At 36.5% G+C, this 24440-nt stretch overlaps 3 protein-coding genes across 3 annotated transcripts in view; 1 reads left to right on the top strand and 2 right to left on the bottom strand.

Annotated features, from left to right (window-relative positions):
• Window positions 1-650: 650 nt before the first annotated feature.
• LOC117780189 (E3 ubiquitin-protein ligase NRDP1) lies at window positions 651-1984 on the bottom strand. The gene is made up of 2 exons (XM_034616618.1): window positions 1832-1984; window positions 651-1771 (listed from the first exon to the last, which is right to left on the bottom strand). The coding sequence occupies exon 2, from the start codon at window positions 1733-1735 to the stop codon at window positions 731-733; it is 1005 nt and encodes a 334-aa protein (XP_034472509.1). The 5' UTR covers window positions 1736-1771; window positions 1832-1984; the 3' UTR covers window positions 651-730.
• An 11423-nt stretch (window positions 1985-13407) lies between these two features.
• The window catches only part of LOC117779828 (Down syndrome cell adhesion molecule-like protein 1 homolog), a 48890-nt gene continuing 37857 nt past the window's right edge, over window positions 13408-24440 (top strand). The window contains exon 1 of the mRNA XM_034616150.1: window positions 13408-13552. Within this exon, the coding sequence (XP_034472041.1) occupies window positions 13408-13552 (145 nt within the window). The remainder of the gene's footprint in view (window positions 13553-24440) is intronic.
• On the bottom strand, window positions 14941-21581 carry LOC117779488 (glycerol-3-phosphate dehydrogenase, mitochondrial). The gene is made up of 2 exons (XM_034615704.1): window positions 18999-21581; window positions 14941-15071 (listed from the first exon to the last, which is right to left on the bottom strand). The coding sequence occupies exons 1-2, from the start codon at window positions 21574-21576 to the stop codon at window positions 14941-14943; spliced, it is 2709 nt and encodes a 902-aa protein (XP_034471595.1). The 5' UTR covers window positions 21577-21581.

A 24440-nucleotide genomic window follows, 5' to 3' on the forward strand; every position in this document is an offset into this window, starting at 1 on the left:
AAATCTTTTCAAATCCAAATATTAACACAAATAATTATGGATTATAAATTTATGTTATAACGGCTGGATACAAACTAAGAATTTTATTTAATTTAATCTTTTTCAGGGTATTTTGCTTATCGATTTCATATTATTTGAGAGTTACCGGACAATGTGTTTTATCACACTTGCTACATTTACACATAGATATTTGGCTGCAATTATTGTCAGCTTAAAATTCTTGAATAATTTTCAAAATAAATGTAATTTCCATATCTCTATTTAAAAACTAGATAAATATTACTTAAGTCTTTTAAGAAAATCGATCACTTAAGCATGCATATGGATTTATGCCGAGACATTTAAGGTATTTAAAAAGTTCAAAGTTATCAATTGAAGCACAGGTTTTTTTTTGTTCGACTGGAGCTAAGATTATTTTAATAAAATTAATCAAATTTATAAATTGTATAAAGTTTAACCGCAAATGGCCATAATGAATTTTCGATTCTTACATTAATAAATTTTTGCTTATCAAAGGGTCTGTGTTCCTCCCACTCAACTGAAAACTGACAGTGAAAACGTTTTCTTAATTTAGATTATTAAACTACTATCACAAGCACCATTGCACAAGTGCCTATCCCAATATTAATAAGAAGCAAAACTCAAAGCAACAACTGTCAGAAAATTTGTTTATCCAAATATAATTTTGACCGACCTAACACGAGGAAACTGCACAGATCCCAAGGTAGACTCACAGGTAGTCGCTATCTGGCAGCGGTGCTGGCTCCGAATGTGTCTCATCGACGCCATCAACAAAGATCATGATGATTCCCAAGGTCGGACGCAGATTCTCAGGCATGTGCGCATTGTCGCCGCCGAGGATGACGACGCACGGTTTGCCTGTCATCAGGATAGGCAGAAGCCGTGTTACAAACTGCGCCAGTCGATGCAGATTCAAGCGACGCATCTCCAGCGTGGTCAATCCCTCTGGCCAGCTGTCCTCATAGCAGCAGTCCATCAACGTATTGATCAGATGCAAGGGACATCCGCTGGCCCGCAATCCCTCACGCACCATCATGTGCATGGGCGTGTCCGGAGTGGAGATCAGGCTGCCCCAAGTGCGGACCGAAGCCAGAGGCAGGCCACGGCCCCAGCGCATCAGCGAGTAGCGGTCCAGCTGGTCGCCGACATTACGTATTACGGGATTGGTTGAACGCAGTGCCGATATGTAATATTGAACAAGTTCCAGCTCACGCCGATGCTCGCTGAGACGCCTCTCCTGGTGTGCCTGCAGATCTCGCAGCTCGGTTATCTCTGTGATCTGATCCTTCAGCTGTTCCCGCAACTCGAATACGCAATTGTGCTTGGACAGCTCATCCTTGGGTACCTTCATGCCACAGCCCTTGGTGCACATGATCACCACCTTGGGATTGTTCTGGCAATGCGCCACATGATTGCGAAACTCATCTAACGAAAGAACCGCCGTGCATCCATTCTCGGCAAAGCTACACTTGATCTTCAGGCGACCGAGCATGTTGCGCATCAGCCGGGATACGGGCACTAGGTGGATGGGCAATAGATCCGACCGATCCACTGGACAGATCTGCTTCTCCTGCATCCACTTCTCAATGCAGTAACGACAGAAAGCGTGCTCACAGCTGGACGACTGCATCGGCTCCTCCAGCACATCGGCGCAAATGGGGCAAAGAAGCTCCTCATCCACATGGCCAATGATCAGAGATAGATCGTAGCCCATGATAGTTTTTATTTGATTGTTTCAATACTATGATATCTAAACGGATCGAGAGCTACAAATATTATATGGATTCGATTGTGCAGCTGTGCTCTTTACCCTTGTCACTTATATTTTACTGATGGCAGCCGAAATATTCGTTTTTTCATAAATTCCGTTTCGAAATGTGAAAGTTGCTTTCCAGCCGGCAGTTGACTAGATCTGAGATTAATTTTTACGAAACTGATGTGAAGTTCCTTCATTTTCATTGCTGTCCCTAATACATTTTTATTGACTTTTAAAGCAAAACGTATTTGAAATCAGTCATGACCATAACTATAATTATTACTAATACCGAATTAAAATTATCAATAGTACCCAACAGACAATAAAGTTTTTATGTAATCAAATTAATTATTTAGGACTCATTTCCATATTGGGCATAAAAGTTTCGGAAAATTAATTTAAAATTAGGCTCAATCAGTAAATTGACATTGTTTTATATATAGTAAATTAAGTGTCACTTAGTAGACTCGGTTAAGATTATTCTATTTTTATGAAACGTTTCCGCAAATTATGTAGATGCTCAAGCTTGAATTGAGGTTACATTGCATGGATGAGATTTGAGTGCAAGTTGTAATGAAAATGCGAAAAGTTTCCGTTTCCATTACGGTTTCAGTTCGCGGCAGTTGGCGACACCATTTGGTACTTAAAGTTTTACAAATTGCATTTGTAGTCGGTATAATTTTTATAGTCGTTTGAAACTTTTGCACTAAACTGACGCACAAATTGAATTGAAGCTCTCGAATTGGACAAATAGTTTCAATAAAGGCAATATTAACAAAGTTCTACTATTGAAGTTTACATAAATGCCATTTACCATTTTGATATTATATTGTAGAACACAAAAACTAAGTCGAATTTTTAATTAAATGCTTATTAATTGTCTAGGCATTTGAGTATAAGTTCAGAAATATATTATTATTCTGAGTACTGACTTACACGTTTTAGAAAAAACTCCAAGTAAATAAAATTAAAATTATGTAACAAAGCAATTTATATTGGATGATTTTTCAATATGTGTAATGCGTATAAAAATTAATTTAGTTACCCGATTTATGTGTAATGTATGATATGTATTCTATAAATCAATATTTGTAAAATAATATTTCATTGGCATATTTGAAATCAAATAAACTAAATTTACAAATTTCAATTCTTAAGAACAGCAAAACTTTTGTGGTTGATTTTATTTATTTTTTTATTACTCAGTTTACGATTACATAAAGGGTGAACGTTATCATGCATATTTAATAATATTTTTTTTAGCACTCAAGCGAAACACAAATATATTAAATTAAAATAAACTTTCAATCTGGTAATTGAGTTAAGCCAAAGTGTAAAACATTCATCTACTCAAAATGTAGTAAATTAATTTACTTATAAGCTTGAAACAAAGTCACTTTAAAGTGATAACTTATTTATTTGCATTTCTACAGTGTCTGCCGTAAGTCAACAACCAAGATTGCGAGCAACCACAACAGCAAGGAGAAGACGACCAAGAGCAATAATAACAACAACAAATAGGTATATATAAAGCAAATTAGTGTCAAATTAAATGAAACTCTTTGTCAACTAATTGAATGAAATGATATTCCCCAAGAAACACATGCTGCAGATACTTTGAACCAACCTGAGTTAGTTGATTAAACAAAGGCTAAAGGTTGCAGTTAACTAAGCAACTAATATTGCTGATAACACAGATGCTTACACCTGCAACAGGATAGAGTCCAACTTGCTCATGTCCTGTCTGCAACAAACACATAAGCCAAAACTTAATTAATATTTACATGAACACTTGTTACATGAAGTTGTTGCAAACATGAAGGCTAAAAGGGCTCTGACTTGCGGCCAATTGTTGCAGCTGCTGCTGTTGTTGTTGCAACTGTTGTTGTTGCAGCTGTTGTTGTTGTTGTTATCTTTGGGCTGACATGTTTGCATATGGTTGGGGCACAAGCATCCTACGTATCCTACGAGCATGTGGCATGCTTGCCTTGAAATCAATTCGCATTGTTAACCCATGATTGGATATTATTGATTCAATTTGCTGCCACTGTGCCGAGACATGTTTTATGCATATATGTAGCTGCGTGTTTATGTGTATGTGTGTGTGTGTTTGTCAAGGCTCTGATAATGTCTAACTGTATCTATAAAAGGGAACATGCACGCTTGAGCAACAACACCAACAGTTAACTTGCCACCTGCCACCACCACATGCCACATGCCACATTTCCATCCCCATTCATCCAATTGCCCGACTCTCCATACGCTTAATTTATGCATGTGTTGCACTTGTCTTATGCGTACAGTGGGATCTGCAAGTCATTTTTCATCAGACTCACTCATGATATTTTGTTTTTGGGAACTTATGGGAATTTAATAAAAGCTTATTATGCTAAACAAATTCAAGTAATAAAATCTATTAAACTGTAAAGTAAAAGTGAGTATAGATGTTTTTATATTGAATATTTATATCTATCTACAAAAATTGTATTGAATTATACAGCACATGTTTTCCTCCAAGATCTCAATCTAAGTCAGCAAACACACATTTCAGTTATATTTTAACATTTTAAGCTAAATCTGAAAAAATTGCACAGTAGTATTATGCTTTTTAAGAAAAGATTAATAGAGATCTTAGTTAATGTTCCCTCCCAAGTAATTGTATTCCTGAATTATTGGAAACTAAAAAAATAACTCAAAATGATTTCAAAATTATTTCTCTGCTTGAATACATTTAGATCTACAAATGAGGGCGTGGCAGTGTACCGATGTCCTATTAGCAACATCTCGAAGTGAATACGAGACGGGCCATAAATTGTCGGTGAATTGAAATTTTCGAAAATATTTGTTGTTGGCAATGCATTGTTGGTCATGTTCGTGTTGTTGTTGCTGCTGTTGCTGCTACAGCTACACTTGTTGTTACTATCGTTGACAATGACAACGATAACAATGGAAACACACGCTGCTAATAGTACGTTATGTCTACGTCTGTTGCATGCCACACAACTGCCACTTGAGCATATTGTTTTTGTATAGTCTGAAGTGTTTGAAGTTTCCTGTTGCTCTGGCGGCATTGATTTTCAGATCGGACACAATTATGGCTGCCTTCCATAGAAGGCCACTAATCACCAATTCATAAATCACGTAGCAACAAACCAAAAACACAAAGCTTGGCATGGAAAATTCGCGAAGTTCAACGGAATGCAACAGTACTAGTACGAGTTCGACAACAACATGAAAAGCAGCGGTAAAACCCCTGAAAATTGGTTGCGATTAAATTGAAAAACACACAGAAGCTGCGCGCTCGATTTATTCAGAAATAACGGAGGAAGTTGGAGTGTCGAGTTGTTAAAACCAAAAACAGGAAATTCCTGACTGCATTCACCGGGCAATGCCACAAATGTATTGGCCACGTCTAAACTAGGATCTAGTTTTGGGTTTTACTTTATTTCCTTTACCTACATGATTTTAAAGTTACAGATAAGCTTGGCACAATGGTGAAACTATCCACTTTAAATTTTAAATTTTAGAAATACTTAATTTAAAATTCCCAAAAATTCTGGTCATATTTATATCTTGAATTGAAATAACGTTATTTATTCTACCCCCAAAAGTATGCTACAAATATATGTATTTCCTTTATAATTTTCACATTTACACAGCAGACAATTTATTCAACTTTCTTTTCATCTGAAAGAAATCCTTCCTTTGGAATAGTAAGGAATTATGGGTATACAAAACCGTTTATTTGATCGCAACCAATTGACATATTTTATTTGGGTTTAACGGGTTTTCCGATTTATGTACCTGTTCGGCATCTACTGAGTGTGCGTGTGTGCGGTTATGTGTGTATGTGTGGCTCGGGGAAGTGTAATAAAAACTTAATGGCAGATATTAAGTACACATTAATCTGATTTATTTAAGTGTCGACCTGTGTCCGACACACAAAAACTGCTCCGAGATTTATTTTTATTCGAGTTTGAAGATTCCGAACTTTTCTTTCATAGAATGAAATATGCAATTCAATATCCATTTCATTGAATCTGTGGTGAATATAATAAGAGTATTATTGCGAAAATAATCAAAGTATTTTAATTTAATACGAAATTGTTCAGTCTTATTGGTAATACTGTAAAAATATATTTTATTTGAAAGATTTGTATTGTTTTAAACGAAGGGGTAAAGAATAAACACTCTCATTGTAGAATTGGAAAGTAAATAAAAAGCTATATGATACTTACATTTTGAGTTAGTAAGAAAAATCATATTTGATTTTAACCAAATCACATTATATGTATATTATAAATGTAATAAACTAATTCATTCCTTAATTAAAGGACGGTAAGATATATGATGAGCTTAAGGCGTTCTTGAGAATCTTAAACTCTACTTCAAAGTCAACTTTAATTAAGAACCATTTCGTTTCAGTAAAAAGTACCTTGTGGTCAGAAAGCTTACGTTAGTATAAGATGAGAACAATACGAGTCATTTGGCTAGCGCTTTGCTAAGACTCGTATTTTTACTTTGACCTGAGCACAAATCTGCTTGTGTTTCAAATTTTACAAAAGCCAGAAAAAAATTGGCAATATATTGGATCTATACGGTGTTAAAGTGGGATAAAGAGACGGGTATGGGGGAGGGACATAATCAACTTCAGTTTGCCTAAGTACCTTGACAGACTTTAGAGCTGTATAAGTTGTTCAACTGTTCTGAAAATGTGTGCATTTTGCTTTTGTGTTTGTCTCACATTTTGGTAAGCTGGCTAAGGCTTTAGCCATTTTTTTGTTTTTGATATTTCCTTGCATATTTGTCTAGCTTTTGAATTTTAGCAGCTATTTGCGCTTTTAATGCAATCAGCGCTCTTTCTTGTTGTTGTTTCTGCTAATGCGCTTTAATAACAAGCACACACATATACACACACATGCACAGAGTGCCACGGCCAGTGCCACATCCCTGGAAATCAATTGACACTTGCCACTTGGGTGCTGTTTTGCCAAAGGCAGCAACAGAAAGGATTGCATTACCCCTCCATTTTCGCCTCCTCCCCTACTTATGACTTTTTATGTGCTTGAAGTTTACGCCAATTTGAGAAGAAAAGAAATGGAACAGGGCAAAGGAAACGGAAAACGAAAAGCAAGTGCAACTTTCATTTAATGCCCGCACTTTTGGGTATCGTTTCTTATACGAGAGCAGAAGCGACACCGTTCAAATGCAGCTAAATGTCGTACCAGGGGTGTACCCCTTAAGGAGTGGAGTAAAAGCAATGTGAATGCAAGGAGTAGGATAAACACGTACTACTGCCAAAAGGATTGGTTCTATGTCGCAATTCCAAAGAGTTCTTTGAGCTTGGCTTAAAATTTAAGCCATATAAAAAGGCAATCAAAATAAGTTAAACAAATTTGTCAAATTTACTTATTTAATAACAATTTTTAAATAAAACAATTATAAAACTGAAGCTCTCCTTCTATTTAAAAAATGTAGTAAGGGTACAGTATTTATTTAAAATTTAAAAACTTATATAAATTTAAGTTTTGTTTGCATGTAAATGCAAGGAGCAGTTGTTTCAAGAGTCGCCAATCTCGATCATCAGTATCGTTCTGCAGACTCGATTTATTATGCAGTATTATATTTTAATAATATTTATATGTTATTATTAAGGACTACATTTTCTTTATTTGTCGGGCACTTAATTAGATTATTTAATCAGTTTAGATAACTATTATTTAAAATGATTAAAAAGAGATATCCAAATTTCCATACTAAAAGTTGCTCTTAATGATTTTACATTATAATGCAAATTATTTATTATTTGGCTTTAAATTTCAGCTTTCTAGCACTATTTTCGAGTACAAACTGCGAAATCGTTTTGTTTTTGATGGACAGTTTAAAAATGTGTAGACCTTGCGCTAAGCCTCTTAATACGTTATAATGCGCTTTGAAATGGATTCGACGGGCAGACACACACAAAGCCAAGCAATGCCCAAAAATATTATCAAGGGAGGTTGGGAGATAGAGGAAGATTCAGAGCCCTGTCTAACCTCGACACCCCAAGTTGTGACGTTGCCGTTTGTCAAAGTTGTTGGTTGCCATCATCATCGTCGTCATCAACGTTGCCTCGTTATTCTGTTGTTGGTCCCTTTTTCTTTGTATTGTTTTTTTGTTATTTCTTTTTATGGTGAAAAATGATGCCTGGCCGAGGAAAACTGTTGCCGCTTTGCTGTGATAAAATGCTGGTCAAGCTTTCGCAACAGACGCTGCTTTAAATATTTTCCATAGAATTGACTTGAAACAAAGGCATTTTTATTTAGTTTAATTTTCCTGATATAGTTTGCGTTGGGAAACTAGCTTCAGGATTCTAGTTTACCGAGTTGTGTTTATCTAAATAACTCCAGTCCACGCTGCGTATGTGGAATACTTTTATTGTGGTTGCCACTTTTGCCACTAGCTTGTCACCAGTTGTTATTGCCACACAACATTTTGTGTGTGCGTTGCAGATAAGCCAATTTATGTAGTTAAACGAGTATTTTAAATCCGCTTACTAATTTGACTACATGAAACGAGTTGTATATAGTTTGTTAACATTCAAGATAAATAATTAAGTGTATCTAAATAAGTAAATTGATAAGATTGTTTAATCCAGACAAGTAAAATTATAAAACTCTTGAAAATATTCAAATTTTCAACTTTTCATCATTCGCAAGTTCAGTAAAATTAATTTTTTAAATAACAATAAAGGAAATGAAAGTCTTGCAAAACAAATGCTTCGTTTACGTATTATCGTTGATATGTCTAATAATGTAAAATTGTCATTATATTTAATTTTTGTATTGCTAGTGAAAATTCATATCATGAGCACTACTATGAACAATGCATTTGCATTTATCTTTTAATGCCAATGAAGTCAACAATGCATTAAAAAACTAGTTGTTAAGGTAATGCACTGGTTTCAATTATATAAAATACATATTAAATTAAAGTTATACTTATTTGAATGAATATGTAAGTATCATGCAAAGCTCGAAGACATTATAAGTGAAATATTATTATTTTTTTTAGAATAGGATTTAAGAAATAATTAATGCCATAGTATGGAATTGTAGTTTGCAGCACATTTGATAGTCTCTATTATTAAAGAATGAAATTAAATTTGTATTTAGAATTATTTTATTGTTATGCAGAAAATAAGTTGAGTTTGCTAAAAATTCGCAAAGAGTATAAATATGTGGTTATGGGAAGCGTTAAAGCCTAACCCGAGGTAACCAATCAACTGCCGTATCAGAATGCTGAGAGCACAGTGCGCCTATCAATGCACTAAGCAACTAAGGCAAATATTTAAAAGTCTTACGGGCAACCTCTCCTCTCCTCTCCACCTGCCTCTCACTCTCTCGCTAACAAGGAATGTTGTAAATCCTTCCAGTGTAAGCTCTTCATTTCGATACGAAAAGGTCTCTTACTGTCGCAGTTTCGAAGTTCGAAAAGCCGAGTGCGACACGAGTACGGCACGAAGTGAAACGATGTGCACTGTTTGTTCGTTTTGAGACTTCCGCATTTCCACCAATCGAGTCAACGCCATTGACGTTCAGTCGTGCATCGGGTTTCCATCTGAACGGACGGTTATGTGTTCTTTGGATTCAAAGTTAAACCAAATATTTCTGTGTAACTGTAACGCGGGTTTTTAGCGAGCTTACGCGAATTGTTTACGTCTTTACGCTTACGTTAAGCAACGTTATCAAACGATTTAACACGAAATGTTGCTCGTCGCACTATTGTCGCAGTTCTCGGTCTCGTTGTCGTTGTCGCTGCCGCTGTCGTTGTTGTCAGTGTTGCCATTAATTGTCAGCTTCTGGCAGCCCTCGCAAAAGTTTTGAACGCATCAAGTGAAAGTTTTGCCCGTGCATTTGTCGTGTGCAACCGGAACCCGTTACTCAACTTCACAACTTGCAACGTGTGTGTTCTTAATTTGATGTAATTAGAAATTGTTTTCTGTTTCTGTCTGCTGCAACTACACTCACATACATATACATACATATACATATGTATTTTGTAGTTGGCTAAATACATTTGCCGACATCTAGGTTTGTTTGTTTGTTTACGTTAAAACTTTTGCTCGAAACAATTGGAAAAGTCTAGGGAAGACAATTGATTTGCAGAACGTGATAAGAGAGAAAGGTTTTTAAGGAGATGAGGTGCAAAATAAAATTTTTACTTTTTTTTTTTAATTTTAACTTTATTATTTTCTTATTTTTAACAATAGGTATATATATTATTTTTAAGTTGCCAAAAAAATAAAAAGATTCCAGAAATCTGATTTATTCCAAATTGAACATTTACTTTAAATGTGTATTTATATTCACCTATTTATATTAGTTAAATTTTTTATAATTTAATATAGATATTATTATTATCTATTACAAACTATATGACGAGTTTATTACTTATGGATAAAAGCAAGACCATACCAAAGAAATATGTTTCAAATGGCACCATTTAACAGTTTTATTTAATATCAATTTAAATGCCCGTATTTTTGTAATAACCTAATTTGTTGGCAATTGTTGCAAAAAGTTGCAAAACGTAACTCAACTTAAAATCCTGGTGCTGCAATGAAACAAACTAAATGGCCATAAAAACCACTCAAATACAATGGGAAGGAATAGACAGAGGGAGGGAGAGGATAGAGGAGTCAGGAGACATGTAACCAGCAAAATAATTTGTTGCAATAAATATTTGAAAATCCAGTTAAGCGAAACATTTTCGTCACGAAGGGGTCCAAAAGCCAGCGGGCCATGGAAGCTACCAATGAATCCCAGTTCTAGCGTCAGAAGAATATAGTCAGCACCAGCACCAGGACCAGCACACTCCATAGAGCACTACCTGCCTGCCGTGTTATGGAATGTCTTCCATTTTTTTTTTTCCTTTCACTTTGCCTACACTTTTTGTCCCTGTATTTTCAGGCATTCGCGGCATTTTGCATGCACCGCATGCCTACCGATTGTTGTTATGCTAGTTGTTGTTTTTATAGTTTCTGCCGTGTTGCATTTTGTTGGCTGTTCCACCTCCGGTGGCAACATTGGGCTGAGCCTCTGCCTCTGTCCCTTTGTGTCTTTCTATCCCAAAGCTTTAATATTAAAAGCGTTTTAAAATTTTTGTACGTTTCGTCGCCATTTTTCATGTCTGGACCACTGCCCACACCCAAAGGCATTTGCTTTTATACCCTTCCAACGCTAAATAAGGTTTAAACAGATAATTTTTTCTGCAGTACAGTTACTGAAGCTTAGAAAAAAATTATGTTTACCCTTATCTATGTTTTCTTAGAATTTGAAATAAATAATTTTTAATTTCAAATTGTATAACTTACTTTGACTAATATTTTGATACGTTTAGATTTATTCTGATAATATCTTTGGAAGATTGAGACTGCGAAGAGTTAAGTATAGTAACTCGATTAAGAGTTATCATCAAAATATTTTTATTTTTCATGAGCTGTGTATATAAAATATTTATATTACCTCAAAGATACTAAATGATTTAAGCATTCGATTATCCATCATTATTTCCATGATTTTGTCGAATGTAATTTTATTGAGATATTTTACAAGATTTTCCCTATTTTCTTTGAAGTTTATTTAAATTATTATTTTTATTTATGGTTGATCGCTATCTTATAAAAGTAACAGATTGTTATAATCTTATAGTTTTAATTTAATATCTATTTATTGAGCTGTTTTTAGTTATATACACGTACATATATGTGGGGTATTTGCTAGTTTATCAAACTGGCACAAGAAATTCCAAAAATTGTTCACATTCTCTTTGCTGTTGTTGTTGTCAGCGCTTTGGGGACGAACACTAACAAGCTTTGTTATGTTTTGGGTTCGTCTGTCGGCGCTGCCTTTGAGTTTGCTTAACGTTTTGCCAACTGTGCGATGACGCCTGCAGCGCCGGAAGCGGAAGTGTTGCCATTGCCATTTTGCAGGCATGCATTTTCAGTGTGGTGTGGTGCGGTGCGATGTTCTGCGGTGCGCTGGGGTTCGTTTCGGTTTTGGCATTTTGCTGTCGGCTATCGTTGTTGTTGCTTATAATATTCCTTTGGCTTTCCGCTTGTAAAATGTTGCCATGTTCTCAGCTGCCGCTTTCTTTCCTTTTACCCCAATCCGTTAGCCGTTTTCCCATTTCAGGATTTCACTTCTTTCCCTTTAACCACTACATTTTCGTTTAGGTTTTTGTTTGGCTTTTGGGCAAGTTTTTTGTGCAGGCAGCAGCTCCTCTCTCTGACAGGTGGTTTTGTGTTTACTTTGTGTAATCATTTCATTTGTCAAACTTGATTTGCTCGCAAACACAGCGACGACAGCTTGACATCACAAATTTCAGTGAAAAGAAATTGAGCCGCAAGCAATTCTGCAGATGTACTGCATTTTTAGCTAAAACTAAAAAAAAATACTTACTCAAAGCGTCAGTACTTTCATATATTTTGATTGTTAAAGTACAATATTTTAATATGTTTATGAAAAGAAATTAGTTTTTCAAATTAATGCATTTGCTTTCGAAATTTCTGGATAAAAAACTTAAAGTTATCTTTAAAAAAAACGAAACTTTAAAAATGAAATGAAACTATTTAGTTAAATAATTTAATATTCTTGTAAACATTGTAGAATACTTTAATATTTAAATATTTAGTATTTAAAAAAGTATTAAAAATACAATGCAGTTAAACTATTGTCGAAATTATTGTTCTATAGTTGCTTTTATAGTCAATCCGTTAAAGCAAATAAAACGTCATTTATTAAAGTCGACAGCTCAGTCAATAAACTCAGTCATAATTCAGTAAACCTTAAATCGTTTGCCAAAAGTTGGTCGTCACAATGAAATCAAGTTACAAAATCAAATTACTGTCTAAATGCTGTCTAAGTATATTTCATTTAATTGTCTCAACTTAATCTAGACGGCAGGAACAACAACAAAGACAGGCTGAATCGCGTCAAAACAACGCCTCAAAATGTACTTGGCTAACTCGACTACAGCCTTACAAACCAACCTCCACCCAGCAACCTCTCCTCAATACACACACACACACACACACACACACACACACACAGGCAAGCAAACAAACGTTGGCAGAGTCAAAAAGCTAAAGCTGAACTATGTAGAAACAGCCGATAGTAAGGGCACAAACAACAACATCAACAACAACAACAACACTGTATTTAGACTTTTGCTTGAAAACGAAACGCTACGCATCCGTATCCGGATCCGGGCTGGGTCGCCATTGACGTTGCCATTGCCGCCTCCATTTCACCGTTAAGTGCTGGCAAACCCGCACGTCATCATCCTTGCCATCATGACGCTCAATTTCAATGCTGTCGGCGACGCTTGGTGTTGATTGCAATGCTCTCGTTGTTGTTCTTGTTGTAGTTGTTGTTTTTGCTGTTGATTACGCGCCATTTAAGTGATTAAAGGTGAAAACGTTTGCTGCCTCTGCGAGAGCCTGCAGTAACGGCACCTACTCGTTATCCACCCATTACCCTATGAACCACTTTACACCACTCGTATATATTTTGTGTGCCTCTCGCATTTTCGTGTACAATTTTTGCCCATTGCCCATTGCAGAGATTTATCGAAACTTGACTCCGAACATGCGACCACGACCACGACAACGGCCACGCCCACGGGCCCATGCCAATGGGCGTTTAGCTGCTTGCGCTCTCATTATCAACGCCATATCCGCTGTGCTGCTAATGATGACTGTGTCGCCCACTCTGGCAGAGATACCTTCAAAGGGTAAGTGCTTTGATAATTTAATGAGCTCTTTTTAATGGGCTTCTTAAGGATTAATTGATTGAACACTAAACACTGTGGTCTGGCGCCCAACCGGATGAAATGTTACGTTTAATTATGACATAAGTATATAAGCACTTTATTTAAACTCCACATAATCGGATTCTGAAGTTTCTCTCAAGATTACATGGATTTATGAAACGTCTGTTGTCCAAAATGAACATGAATATGCGTTTCTATAAAAGTATGATAGACCCAATTAAATATTTATTTATTTTATTTTACTCATTTTTTCGATTACAATAATTACAATATTTATAACAAAATATCAATTGGAAGAATTGTTATTCTTTTTAAGTATTCATATATTCAATAAATAATTATTTAAATAAATTTCCAAATGCAGTACAATATACTTGATAAAAAAAATCCTGTTAATATTGGTCATATAATTGACCTAATTTCTTCATAATTGCTTATATAATTTTTTGTAATTCATAACAGAAATGGTATGAATGCAAACAATTTACAAACCACAAATTACGTAAAAATTTACTAAAAATAATAATACAGAAATGATAAACGAACAATATGAACATTCACACAGTTTAAACACATTGTTAGTCAATTTTTGAATTTCTTTATTGATTCTCGTACGAGAATCTAATAAAATTTCATCAACAAATATGAAAACAATCAGAAGCTACAAAGAAAATTATTTATTTTTTCTATTAGGAAAAATTAAGAGGAAAAATTTATTGCAGCTCTATCAGTCCCTGCGAACTTCAATTGGTTTGTCCATATACATTTATTGATTCCTTATGTAAACAGGAAAAGAGTCTAAATTTTTCATATTAAAAAAAAATGAAGAAATTTATGAAAATAATTTTCAGCAGGAAAATAAATTGGAAATGTTTTGATGGGTTGACTGAAGTGTATTTGCATATTTCCTCAATTTATATTTTGCCTGGCAAACAGAGGGCCTACATCGTTAAACATATTTTATGACATAATCAAATATGCTTTAAGCCAAAGCCAACAACAACAACAACCCTTTTGAAGTCTTCGGGTCTTTTGGCCAGAAAGACAACGGATACCGAAGTGAACTGCAGATAAAGTATGTTCCTTTTCGCTGTTGCTGTCTTTTGCTTTAGTTATTTATTTATTTTGAGCAAATTTGCTTTTATCATGCTCACACAAGAGGTTGAGTATCTTTTATTTTTTCGTTGTGTACAAATGCAAATGCTTACAAGACGTTTAGCTTGTCACCTGCGGGCAAAGATGCTCTGCAAAATGCTCTCCGCACTTATCTGACAGTTGTGCATCTCAGATGCCCCTCAGTCATGTCATCTGTATAAAATATACATTTGCTTGCCTTACATGTTTGTCACTTATCGTTTTGGCCCAATGTGCCAGTCCTTGGATCTTACTCGCTGTTTTACTGCCACCTCTGGCCACCACTCCCACACTACCAGACCATTGCCAAGTCCTGTTTTGTAGATACTCGTACTGCTACTTGTATCTGAAGATATATTATAATTTTATGCATGGTAAAGCGAAAAAATATATTTACAGTGTGTGCATACAAAAGAATAGTTATAGTTATTTCTCAGTTGTGTGGCGAATTTCGTGAAAAATATTGTATTTATGTATCCATTTAAAAGGTATGATAATGTTAAGGTTTTAAGATTCATTCCAATTGTGGTCAATTCTGAAACAAATTAAGAAAATAAGATTTTTGACTTACTCATTATTTGAATACCATTATTTGAATACCTAAAGAGCAACGACAAATTTAAAAAAAAAAAACCTAGGATTAAAATTGACTAATACAGCCCAAATACGAATAGATTAGTTATATAAATTTATTAAATTTTTGGAAATCACTGTTCAATTTATAAATATCTCTCAAGAATATAAAGAATATTCTTTATAGAAAATATCTGAATCAAATCATGATTAAATCATTAGCAAAATTTAAAACTTGTCCTTTAAAAACTATTTCAAAAATGATTAAAGACCCAATTAAGCTCATTAATCTTCAATTTATACTCATACATATATATTAGTGTTACTTATAAAATACCATGACAACTCACATTGTCTAATAACTTTCATACCTTCACATACACAAACTATAACATAATTTAAAGCACACATGACACACACACGCCGATTTCTATTACTTTTCTAAGGGCCCCGTCTTGAGAGTACAGAGAAACACATTTTATTGCATACTATTTTCTTGTTATTTCCGTTTGAAGTTTAAATATTTGTTGCTTCTCTTCCCATTTTGTGCGATACTTCCTGTCAGGGAAATGTTTGTGTTTCTGATTTTTTTGTTTTATTATTTTTTTTTAAAGCATTCTTTTTCCGCCTCTTCTAAATGTCCTTGACTGCATTATAACAAGCACTACATACAAGGGACTAAGTATGCGTGTCTGTGTGTATTTTTTAATAGTTGCGGTTCGCTGGCGAGAAAGAATTTTCTCAATATTACAAACTCGCGTGCGTTCCGCGTGCATTCTTCTATATTAAGAGTACGTAGCACTTCCTCAAACAGCGCGCGGCAAAGCTTATTAAAATTATTTTACTGACTCCGAGCGTTTCCCAACACTGGCGTAGACCATTTGTGGCCCGGCCCGGCCAGGCCCGGCCCGACTTCAAGTTGAAATTGTTGAAATAGTTTCGCGTGCTGCAAATTGTTAACGAAGCTAATCAGCATAAAAATTCTAACCGATAGCAGAGCTTTCTTAAATTTTCAGCCGGAGAAAGGAGTGAGATTGAAAGTGAAAGTGTTTCACATTAGACCATTCCAAATAGGTTTGTTTATGACCTATAGTGCGCCTGTACGTCTACCCAGGCACTGCAGGCGAAATAGCATTATATTGGTAATGAATGCGTGTTAAGGTTAAATTTAAAGTGAATGCAATATTTCAAGTGCTCGTAATTTAAATTCATTTTACATTTTAGCACTATGAAAATTGATGTAATTTTTGTATCAAGATTTTATACAATAAGAAACTTCAAATTTTTATAAATAAGGGGCAGTTGATTGAAAGTGTTTATTCTCTATAAACCTAATTTTCAATACAATCTTTTCCTAGTTACAGCGTTTTTAGCTTCACAGTCGTTTCATTTTAAAATTATAAAAAAATTATAGATTTATTGAATTAAATTGAGCATATTTTCATTTATATTTTTAAGCACTTTTACTAACAGATCAATAAGATACACATATGTATGTTGACAAATACATGATGTTGTCTGGCAACTTAATTGGCAATTTGTGCCTCAATCTGCAAACGAAAACAGCGACAAAAATGTCAAAAAACACTAGCTCCATATTTGGTTTCGATTTTCCATTGAAAGTCGTTAAGATATTTTTTTCTTCTATTTTTGAGCCGTTGTTCAATTGGCGTTACTTTGGCAATTTGCTGCTGTCATTGTTATTTCTATTTGTTTTTAATAAATTAGCCAAATTTGCTTGCTGGGGAATATTGAGACCCGAAGGATGCAGATGTTATACGGAAGCGATTTTTGTTTTTTTCCATTTTAAATTATTGTTATGGGCATGAGTGAAGGCGTTTCTGAACATGCTTATCGGTCATATATTGCCTTATTTATTGGCTGATTTGGCGGTATGTTTTTAAAGAATTGCGTCTGTGCCGTGTCTGATGAGTTTAAGTGCCTCTCATTTTGACTAATGGCTGCTCGTTAGCTACGCAAATGACTTTCTTTTATAGCAAATTGTGAATAAATATTGCTTTATATATTTTTTGTATTATTCCTTTAAATTTGTTATTACCTAAAATGTTGTTAAATTTAAATTTAATGGAGCAAGATTTGAATTATATTTGATCTTGACTTGTATGGCCCTTGATATGTTTTAATCCAAGTAATGTTTTCCATTGATAATTTTGAAAAGTTTTAATTACCTTCTATTGCATTTTATAAATACTTAAGCTATTTTTGACATATTTGATATCTATTTTTATTATTATTATTAAAAAAAATGTATTCCTATCGATTTGATATTCTCTTGCTCCAAACATAAAGACACTTGATCATGATACAAGTGTTTCAAAGTGTCTGAGCACGAGATATTAAACAATAGGCATATTTCTGGACTCTACAGACTTAACTTAACCTTCTGATTCAAAATAGAAATTTATGCTTAATTTTGCGATATATTATTGGGGTCAACTCAACTTTGGCTTTTCGTCAGATCTATTGAAGGTGTTACTCGTGGGTCGATCCTTGCTTTCCTTGACTTGAATTCTGCCCTTGAAAAGCTCTTTTCGATGGTGCACTGAAGATGTTCCTCTGCTCGATGATTCTTGTATTTTTGATTTACTTTCAACAGGGCCTTTGATGTTTGGATCTTCGCTCCGTATTTCGAAATGTTTGTCCTTATAAAATAACGACTGCAGCCGCATTGCTGGTGCTTTTGTAACCCAGGGAGAGTTGCCAGTTCTTCTTTTGTTCATGCTAATGCGTTTTTGATTATTGGCATTGAAAAATCTATTACTGCTTGTGTCTGAGTAGCTTAAATTAACGTCGAGAGTACTTCTAGTACTCTGCGGATACTTAGTTTTCTTTATGAAAAGTTTTCGCTTGCTGATCTGGGCCTCCGATGGCTGTCGTTGTGTTGTTGGTTTTGACCTTGAGGTAGCCACTTCCATATAGTTTCTGTCTGAGGTATTTGGTTTTTGGTGGTGAATTAAATCAGTACCTCTTCTAAATGTGTTTAAGCCGATTGTTGAACTTTTAACGTTTGGAACCTTATTTCCCCTTACGAAATGACTATCCTTAAGCGGCTGTACTTCAGTAGGTTGTTCTAGTGGCGCTTTCGTTTTTGAGGGGGAAATTTCCAAACAGTTCTTATTTGAGCAGTTATTTTTGGAACTTTGAACTGAAGTAAAAACTCTGTTATCTGTTTCTGGAATGACTAAAGTATTTTTGACATTTGGAGTCTCATTTTCGCGTACAAAATGTCTTTCCTTTCGCAGCTGTTCGTCAGTATCTTGTCCCCATAGCGATTTTGTCTTTGATGGGCATTTTTTAATGCGCCTTTGTATCGTGATCGTACTTCTTGGATGTTGAGCTGGAGCACTACCTCTGTTAGATGAATCTGGAATGCCTTCACTACAGCTTGAGGTTTTTGAATCGAAAGTACCGACAATATCGTCATTGAATTGACCGAAATCGACATCATTGTGTCTGTAATTGTGGGTCGACGGTTCTTTAGTTGCCAAATTGGTTTCCCAAATGTAGGCTGTGTTAGTTTCTCTTTCAAAAGGAGTTGAGTTTGTTTTTGGGGTAGTGTCTTTCTTAAACGTATTGGAAGTATTAAATTTATCCACTCTACTTTTGAGATATTTAGTTGTGCTGTTTTGGTTTACCTTTCTGATAACATCAGTTCCTGTTATGATGTGTGTCGCAATACGTTTTGGATGCTGGTTTGGAGTACTGATATTGCCAACAGTTTTGGAGAGACTGGGACCACCCGGCAGAGTATTATTATTAACTGCTTGGTTTGTCACTGTGGTCTTCTTTTTGGCAACTGGAATTTCATTATCACTCACTTTGTATGACTGGGCAGCTTGGGAGCTAGAAAAATAGCCAGGGTTGTCATTAGAAACCGTGTCGACAGTTTGTTGTTGGTGAGTTACTCCAGCTTTGTTGTTAATGGGTTTGATACTATTTAGTTTATCTATTTTTCCGGTAGTTCCCATGGTTTGGTCCAGATCATTCTGTCTTGTTGGCTGAGCTTCGCACTTAAGACTTGAGGTTTTCAATGGAGCTCTATCCCTACTTTGGAATCGTGAGATACGACCAGCTAGAGAATCAGGGTGACGACTATTCATCATATCAGAGGTACTACCACTGAAGGGTTGCATCTCATCGGATAGTGATGTGATAGTATTATTAAGGACAGGAACAACCACTCGTTTGGGATCCATGTTATTTCGATACACAGGTCCAGAAGTTGTAATCTCTGAAGTCTCAGTGGTGTTTGCCCTCGTTTCCTCAACAGTATCTGCGATTGCTGTGATGGGATGATAGGCAATGTCCGTCTGGTTGTTGCTTCCAATGTCAGTACTTGTGCTGGCTTTTGTTAAGGTTCTTCTGTATTCACGGGAGTTAGAGTCGGACTTTGCAACACTCTCTTGACTTTTGGATGCCTTGATGTCTTCCTTTTGGTCCGTAAAAAGCGGGTTGTACTTTACAACAGAGCCGAGACCCATTTGCTGCATGAGGAACTGCTTGGCAGCCTTAAGCTGTAGCTCTTGTGCATGCTCATCCCAGGCGAGGGGCTTGGACATGATCTCCAGCACGGTGGGCAGCATCTGGTAAGCCGCCGAGGCATCCACAAAAGCCACACGTAGACGACGAGCAATCACATCGACCAGTTGACAGGCGTACTCCCTTCGGCAGGCATAGTCCACTTCGGCTTTGATGTAGGGGAAATGGGGATGCAGTCTTTGTCTATCACATTGCGTGGTCTTCATGAGCAGCTGAAAGGCATTGCAGCCATAGGATTCGGACAGATGTTGTGCCACATCCATGGGCAGATCGTAGTGCTGTACCAAATCCAGGGGCAACATGCTGTAATAATCTTCGGCTCCATCGAGCAACAAATTCTGCGTGGAACTCACATCAATTTGTGGCTCCAGACAGCAATGCTCAATGGCCGCATCGATGGCATCGGAGGCCATTACACGGTAGGAGCTCCAACGTCCTCCTGCCAAGGTAATCATCTGGTTGCCGCTCACCTCGATGAGGAAGTTGGGCACCAGCTCTATGTCGGACTCCTCGCCCTCATTACGATTGGATGTGGGGCACATTATGGAGGGCATTACACCCGTCCAGGCGCTGAGCACATGATCCGGCCGAAGAAGAGCGCAATCATCTAAGACCTCCCTCGTTTGTGCTAGCAGACAATCGATCTGTTCGATCTTTGGGGCTGTTGTAAAGCACTTGGACTCTTCCGGCTCAACATAGACACTTCCAACAAGGACACGATTTTCAAAGGGAAGCATGAACATAGTTTCCTCCCCCAACTGTTGGCTGGGAAAGAGTAGACCACAGTGGGACGAACCAAAGTGACCGGGCAGGGCGATGTGGGTGCCCACTTTGGGCAGAGCTATGGAATTGACTTTGCAGTCATCCAGTTTTCTCACCACATCCGTTCCCGCACCAGTCGCATTGATCAGACACCGACTGCTGATCATAAATGGGGATTTGGTTAGCGTATCTTCGACTACAGCTTTCCTGCAGCCTTGATTGTCCTCAGGCGGCATAAGTTTCTGCAACTTAACATAGTTCGCCACTGTTGCATTATTTTTAGCAGCTGTCATGGCCAACGCCAGACACATACGAGCATCGTCCATCTGCCCGTCGTAGTACACCAACGAGCCGAGAAGCCCCTGACGACGCAGCAGAGGGAACTCATTGAGGGTATCCTCCTGGGACAGAAAGTGAGAGGCACGCACATTGGCCATGCCGGCCATGGCGTCGTAGACCTTTAGGCCCAGCCAATAGAATGGCAGTCGCAACGGGCTGTAGATGGGCATCAGCATTGGCTGCACTCGATTCAGATGGGGCGCGATCCTCAGCATTGTGGCACGTTCGGTCAGCACCTGTTGCAACATGTAGATCTGCTGTAGATCTGCCCCTTGAATTGCAGCCTGAAGATACGAGCTGCCACCTTCCACAAGTTTGCTTGACTTGCAACTTGCCCCATTCCCAAAGTCTCCTGCCTCAATCAGCGCCGTCTTGAGACCTCTTGTTGCTGCCTCCAAGGCACAGCCGCAGCCAATGGCGCCTCCTCCGATCACCAACACATCGAAGTCCTCCTGCCTAAGTGAACTCAACTGTTGTCGTCGTGTCGGAATTCGTGTCCAGTTCACCTCACACTCATCACTTTGATTTCTGCAAAAAATGTTGCCCAACGAAGAAAACATTCCTTTTGGATGCGCCTGGAAGCATCGTTTCAGTCCCATCTGGATTCTTGGTATCATCTTGTTGTCCTGGTAAATGCATCAGCTAAATAGTTGACATCGAGTCAAATCAAAAGAACATTCCAAAAAGCGTCCTACAACTTTAAAATTTTTAATTAAATTGATGCGAAATTTTTGAAATATTTTTAATATTTTTGATAGACATTGCAAAGAAAACTCCTGGTTGTCATCCCTCAAGAGGGAGTGCGTCAACAACGACAGAATATCAAGGAGGGTATCAAAATCGAATAATCATTTATTTGACGTTCAATTTTTTTTTTGAAGATTGTGAATAATTTTTAATTAATTAAGTCATTAATCGCACAACACTCAAATGTGACAGGACAAAGTAGGCAGATTACAAGCAACGAAAAGCATACCCGACTTTAAAATACACTAGCTCTGATAAGTGCTTATTCGACATAATTATTGTATTATCATGTAATTAACTTTGATTTAAGGAAGCATATAAATATGAAGTAAGTCAAGAAGTGACTAATTCAAAATTTTACACACTTTGTTTAGCATAAATATATATATACATTTTGTATTGATACTTATCTTATTTAATATTTTGAGATATGATCCATAAAACAAGCAAAAAGAAAGAAACATTATTTTTATTATATATAACCTATTCAATTGTAAAAAAAAAATGAAAATAAAATGACTGTGATTTTTTAATTTTGTCAAAACACATTTATGAGGTCGGAGTGTATAAATTGCGTATACGTATTAATTATAATTATAATTAAACAAAAACACAATTAAAGCGATTGCTCAGACTTAATAAAAAACAGATTATGAAGTAAATATTATTTGCATTATTTCTTAAAATCGCTTTAAAATGAATATAATCAATTCAGGTGGATTGCACAACCAACAACGATTTACCTTTCAACTTTGCAGGCGACATAACACTTTAACAACTTTTGTAACTATGCCAATTAAAATTAATGAAAATTATAGATATGCGGGCTGTCAGCTAAATCAATTATTCACCTGCCCGTCTGCCGTTCTGTACTCCTTTCCACCCACTGTCATTCCTAGTTACAGGTCAATCTTCATTGATGTCAGGTGGACAGACTACCCGTCACATTTATGTCAATTGAAAGTAAGGCTGTGGAAGTTGAGCAAGGCTACGTAAATGTGGCACAAAATTACTATGCTTAACTCATGAAGGTTGGAAAATTTAATTACATGCAGTGGGGCAAGGAAAAAAGTGGGTGCTATTCAATGGACATGGGAGGCGAGCAAAGAACAATCGTCGAGGCGTTGCTCGAATATTTAGACGAGGTAATAATTTCAAAACGCTAAAACTGCTGCCAACCCTTGCAATTTTGGGCTGTCCTATATAGACCAGTCACCTGACTCGCCCCTTGGGCTTTATTTTAATTTCCACAGGGAGCAGGGAGTTCGGGAAGGGAGGACACGGCCAAACAATTGGTGTCAACAATGTGCGGGCAGTTTGATGAACGCCTTTGACTTTAACACGCTAATGAGTTTGTTTAAGTAATTTCCATTCATTTGTTAATTTTCAACTATTGTCTTTCTATGGACTCTATTAATGCGTACGCCGACTGCCACTCCGTCACTCCGTCATTTGTTTGGCCTTTGAGTCCCTCAGAGCGTCAACTTGTCAGAGGTTGCGTGCTCATAAATATCGCACCATTTGCCCATTTGTCTATTTGTGTCCTTTTGTCATTGTCCTTGGCGACATTGTATCATTAAGAGTACTCCCAGTGCACCATTGTGTAAAGCTACCGATCCAATTGATGATTAAATTAATCTATATTTGATATTTATTCAAGGCTACTAAAGCGCAACCCATACAATACTCATGTTCAAAATCCCATCATAAATAAAAAATTGTAAATTAACTTAAGTTACAAATATTTATTTAATTTTATTTACTTATTTTTATTAATAAGTAAAAAACGCAGCGTAAGCGGAAATGATAATTTCTTCTGAAAATAATTATTTAATACTTAATCTGTATTTTTTCTTCAAAAATATAATTATTTTCAAAGCTGTATAGGCAGCAAAATCACATTTTATTTTAATGAAATATGCTTTAAATTTATCATATTTATAATATTTCTCAAATGAAATAGAAAATTAAGATGATAATCAATTTTTTGCAAACATTTATGTCTATTTATCGTTTTTGTTTGTCTGTTTCCTGTTGTCTGTTGTTGTAAAATACATAAAAACTTGAAAGACAAACAATGTTGGAAAATTAAAACTCGCTTTTAAATTAAAATACACTTGAAAGGAAACAATGTTATAATAAATTCCTTCTCTGTTAATTTAATTTTAATAAAGAATTTGTTCTTCTGGTTTACAGTGCAATAAAATGGGGTTTGTGTTGTGCCTAACTAAGATTTTGTTAAAAGCACAGCATATTGTCCGTCTGGTTGACTCATGACTGAACTGACCCAGACCTCTCAGGCACAGATTACACTGGCCAACTGGCGATAACCTGCAGTGGACGGAGTAAAATAGAGAAAAAACAGCAGAACTGCCGCCTAAATACAAATTTCCGGCGTAAGCCACATAACAAACCAGGCCCGTTAGCGACATGGACACGGACACGGACACGGGCATGGACACGGTAACGGCCAGTTGTCCGGACAATAGACCCGGAGAGCAGACGACTGCGCCTGGCACTTTGTTACATTTCGTTAGCTCGCGAAAGTGCCTCAACACGTTTCCTCTGTCCGCCGTTCCCTTCTCCCCTTGTCTCTGCTGCCCCTGAGTCTGTCACGCTGCAACTCGGCGGCTTCGCTTTGTTTTTTGGCTCTTGGCATGTGGCTCACCTTTTCCACAGCAAATTCTCCCCCGCGGGTCTGGCTTTCCCCTTTCCCCTTCCCCCTTTCCCAGTT

This window comes from Drosophila innubila (assembly GCF_004354385.1).
Source record: "Drosophila innubila isolate TH190305 chromosome 2L unlocalized genomic scaffold, UK_Dinn_1.0 4_B_2L, whole genome shotgun sequence".
In the NCBI taxonomy this organism is placed as follows: domain Eukaryota; kingdom Metazoa; phylum Arthropoda; class Insecta; order Diptera; family Drosophilidae; genus Drosophila; species Drosophila innubila.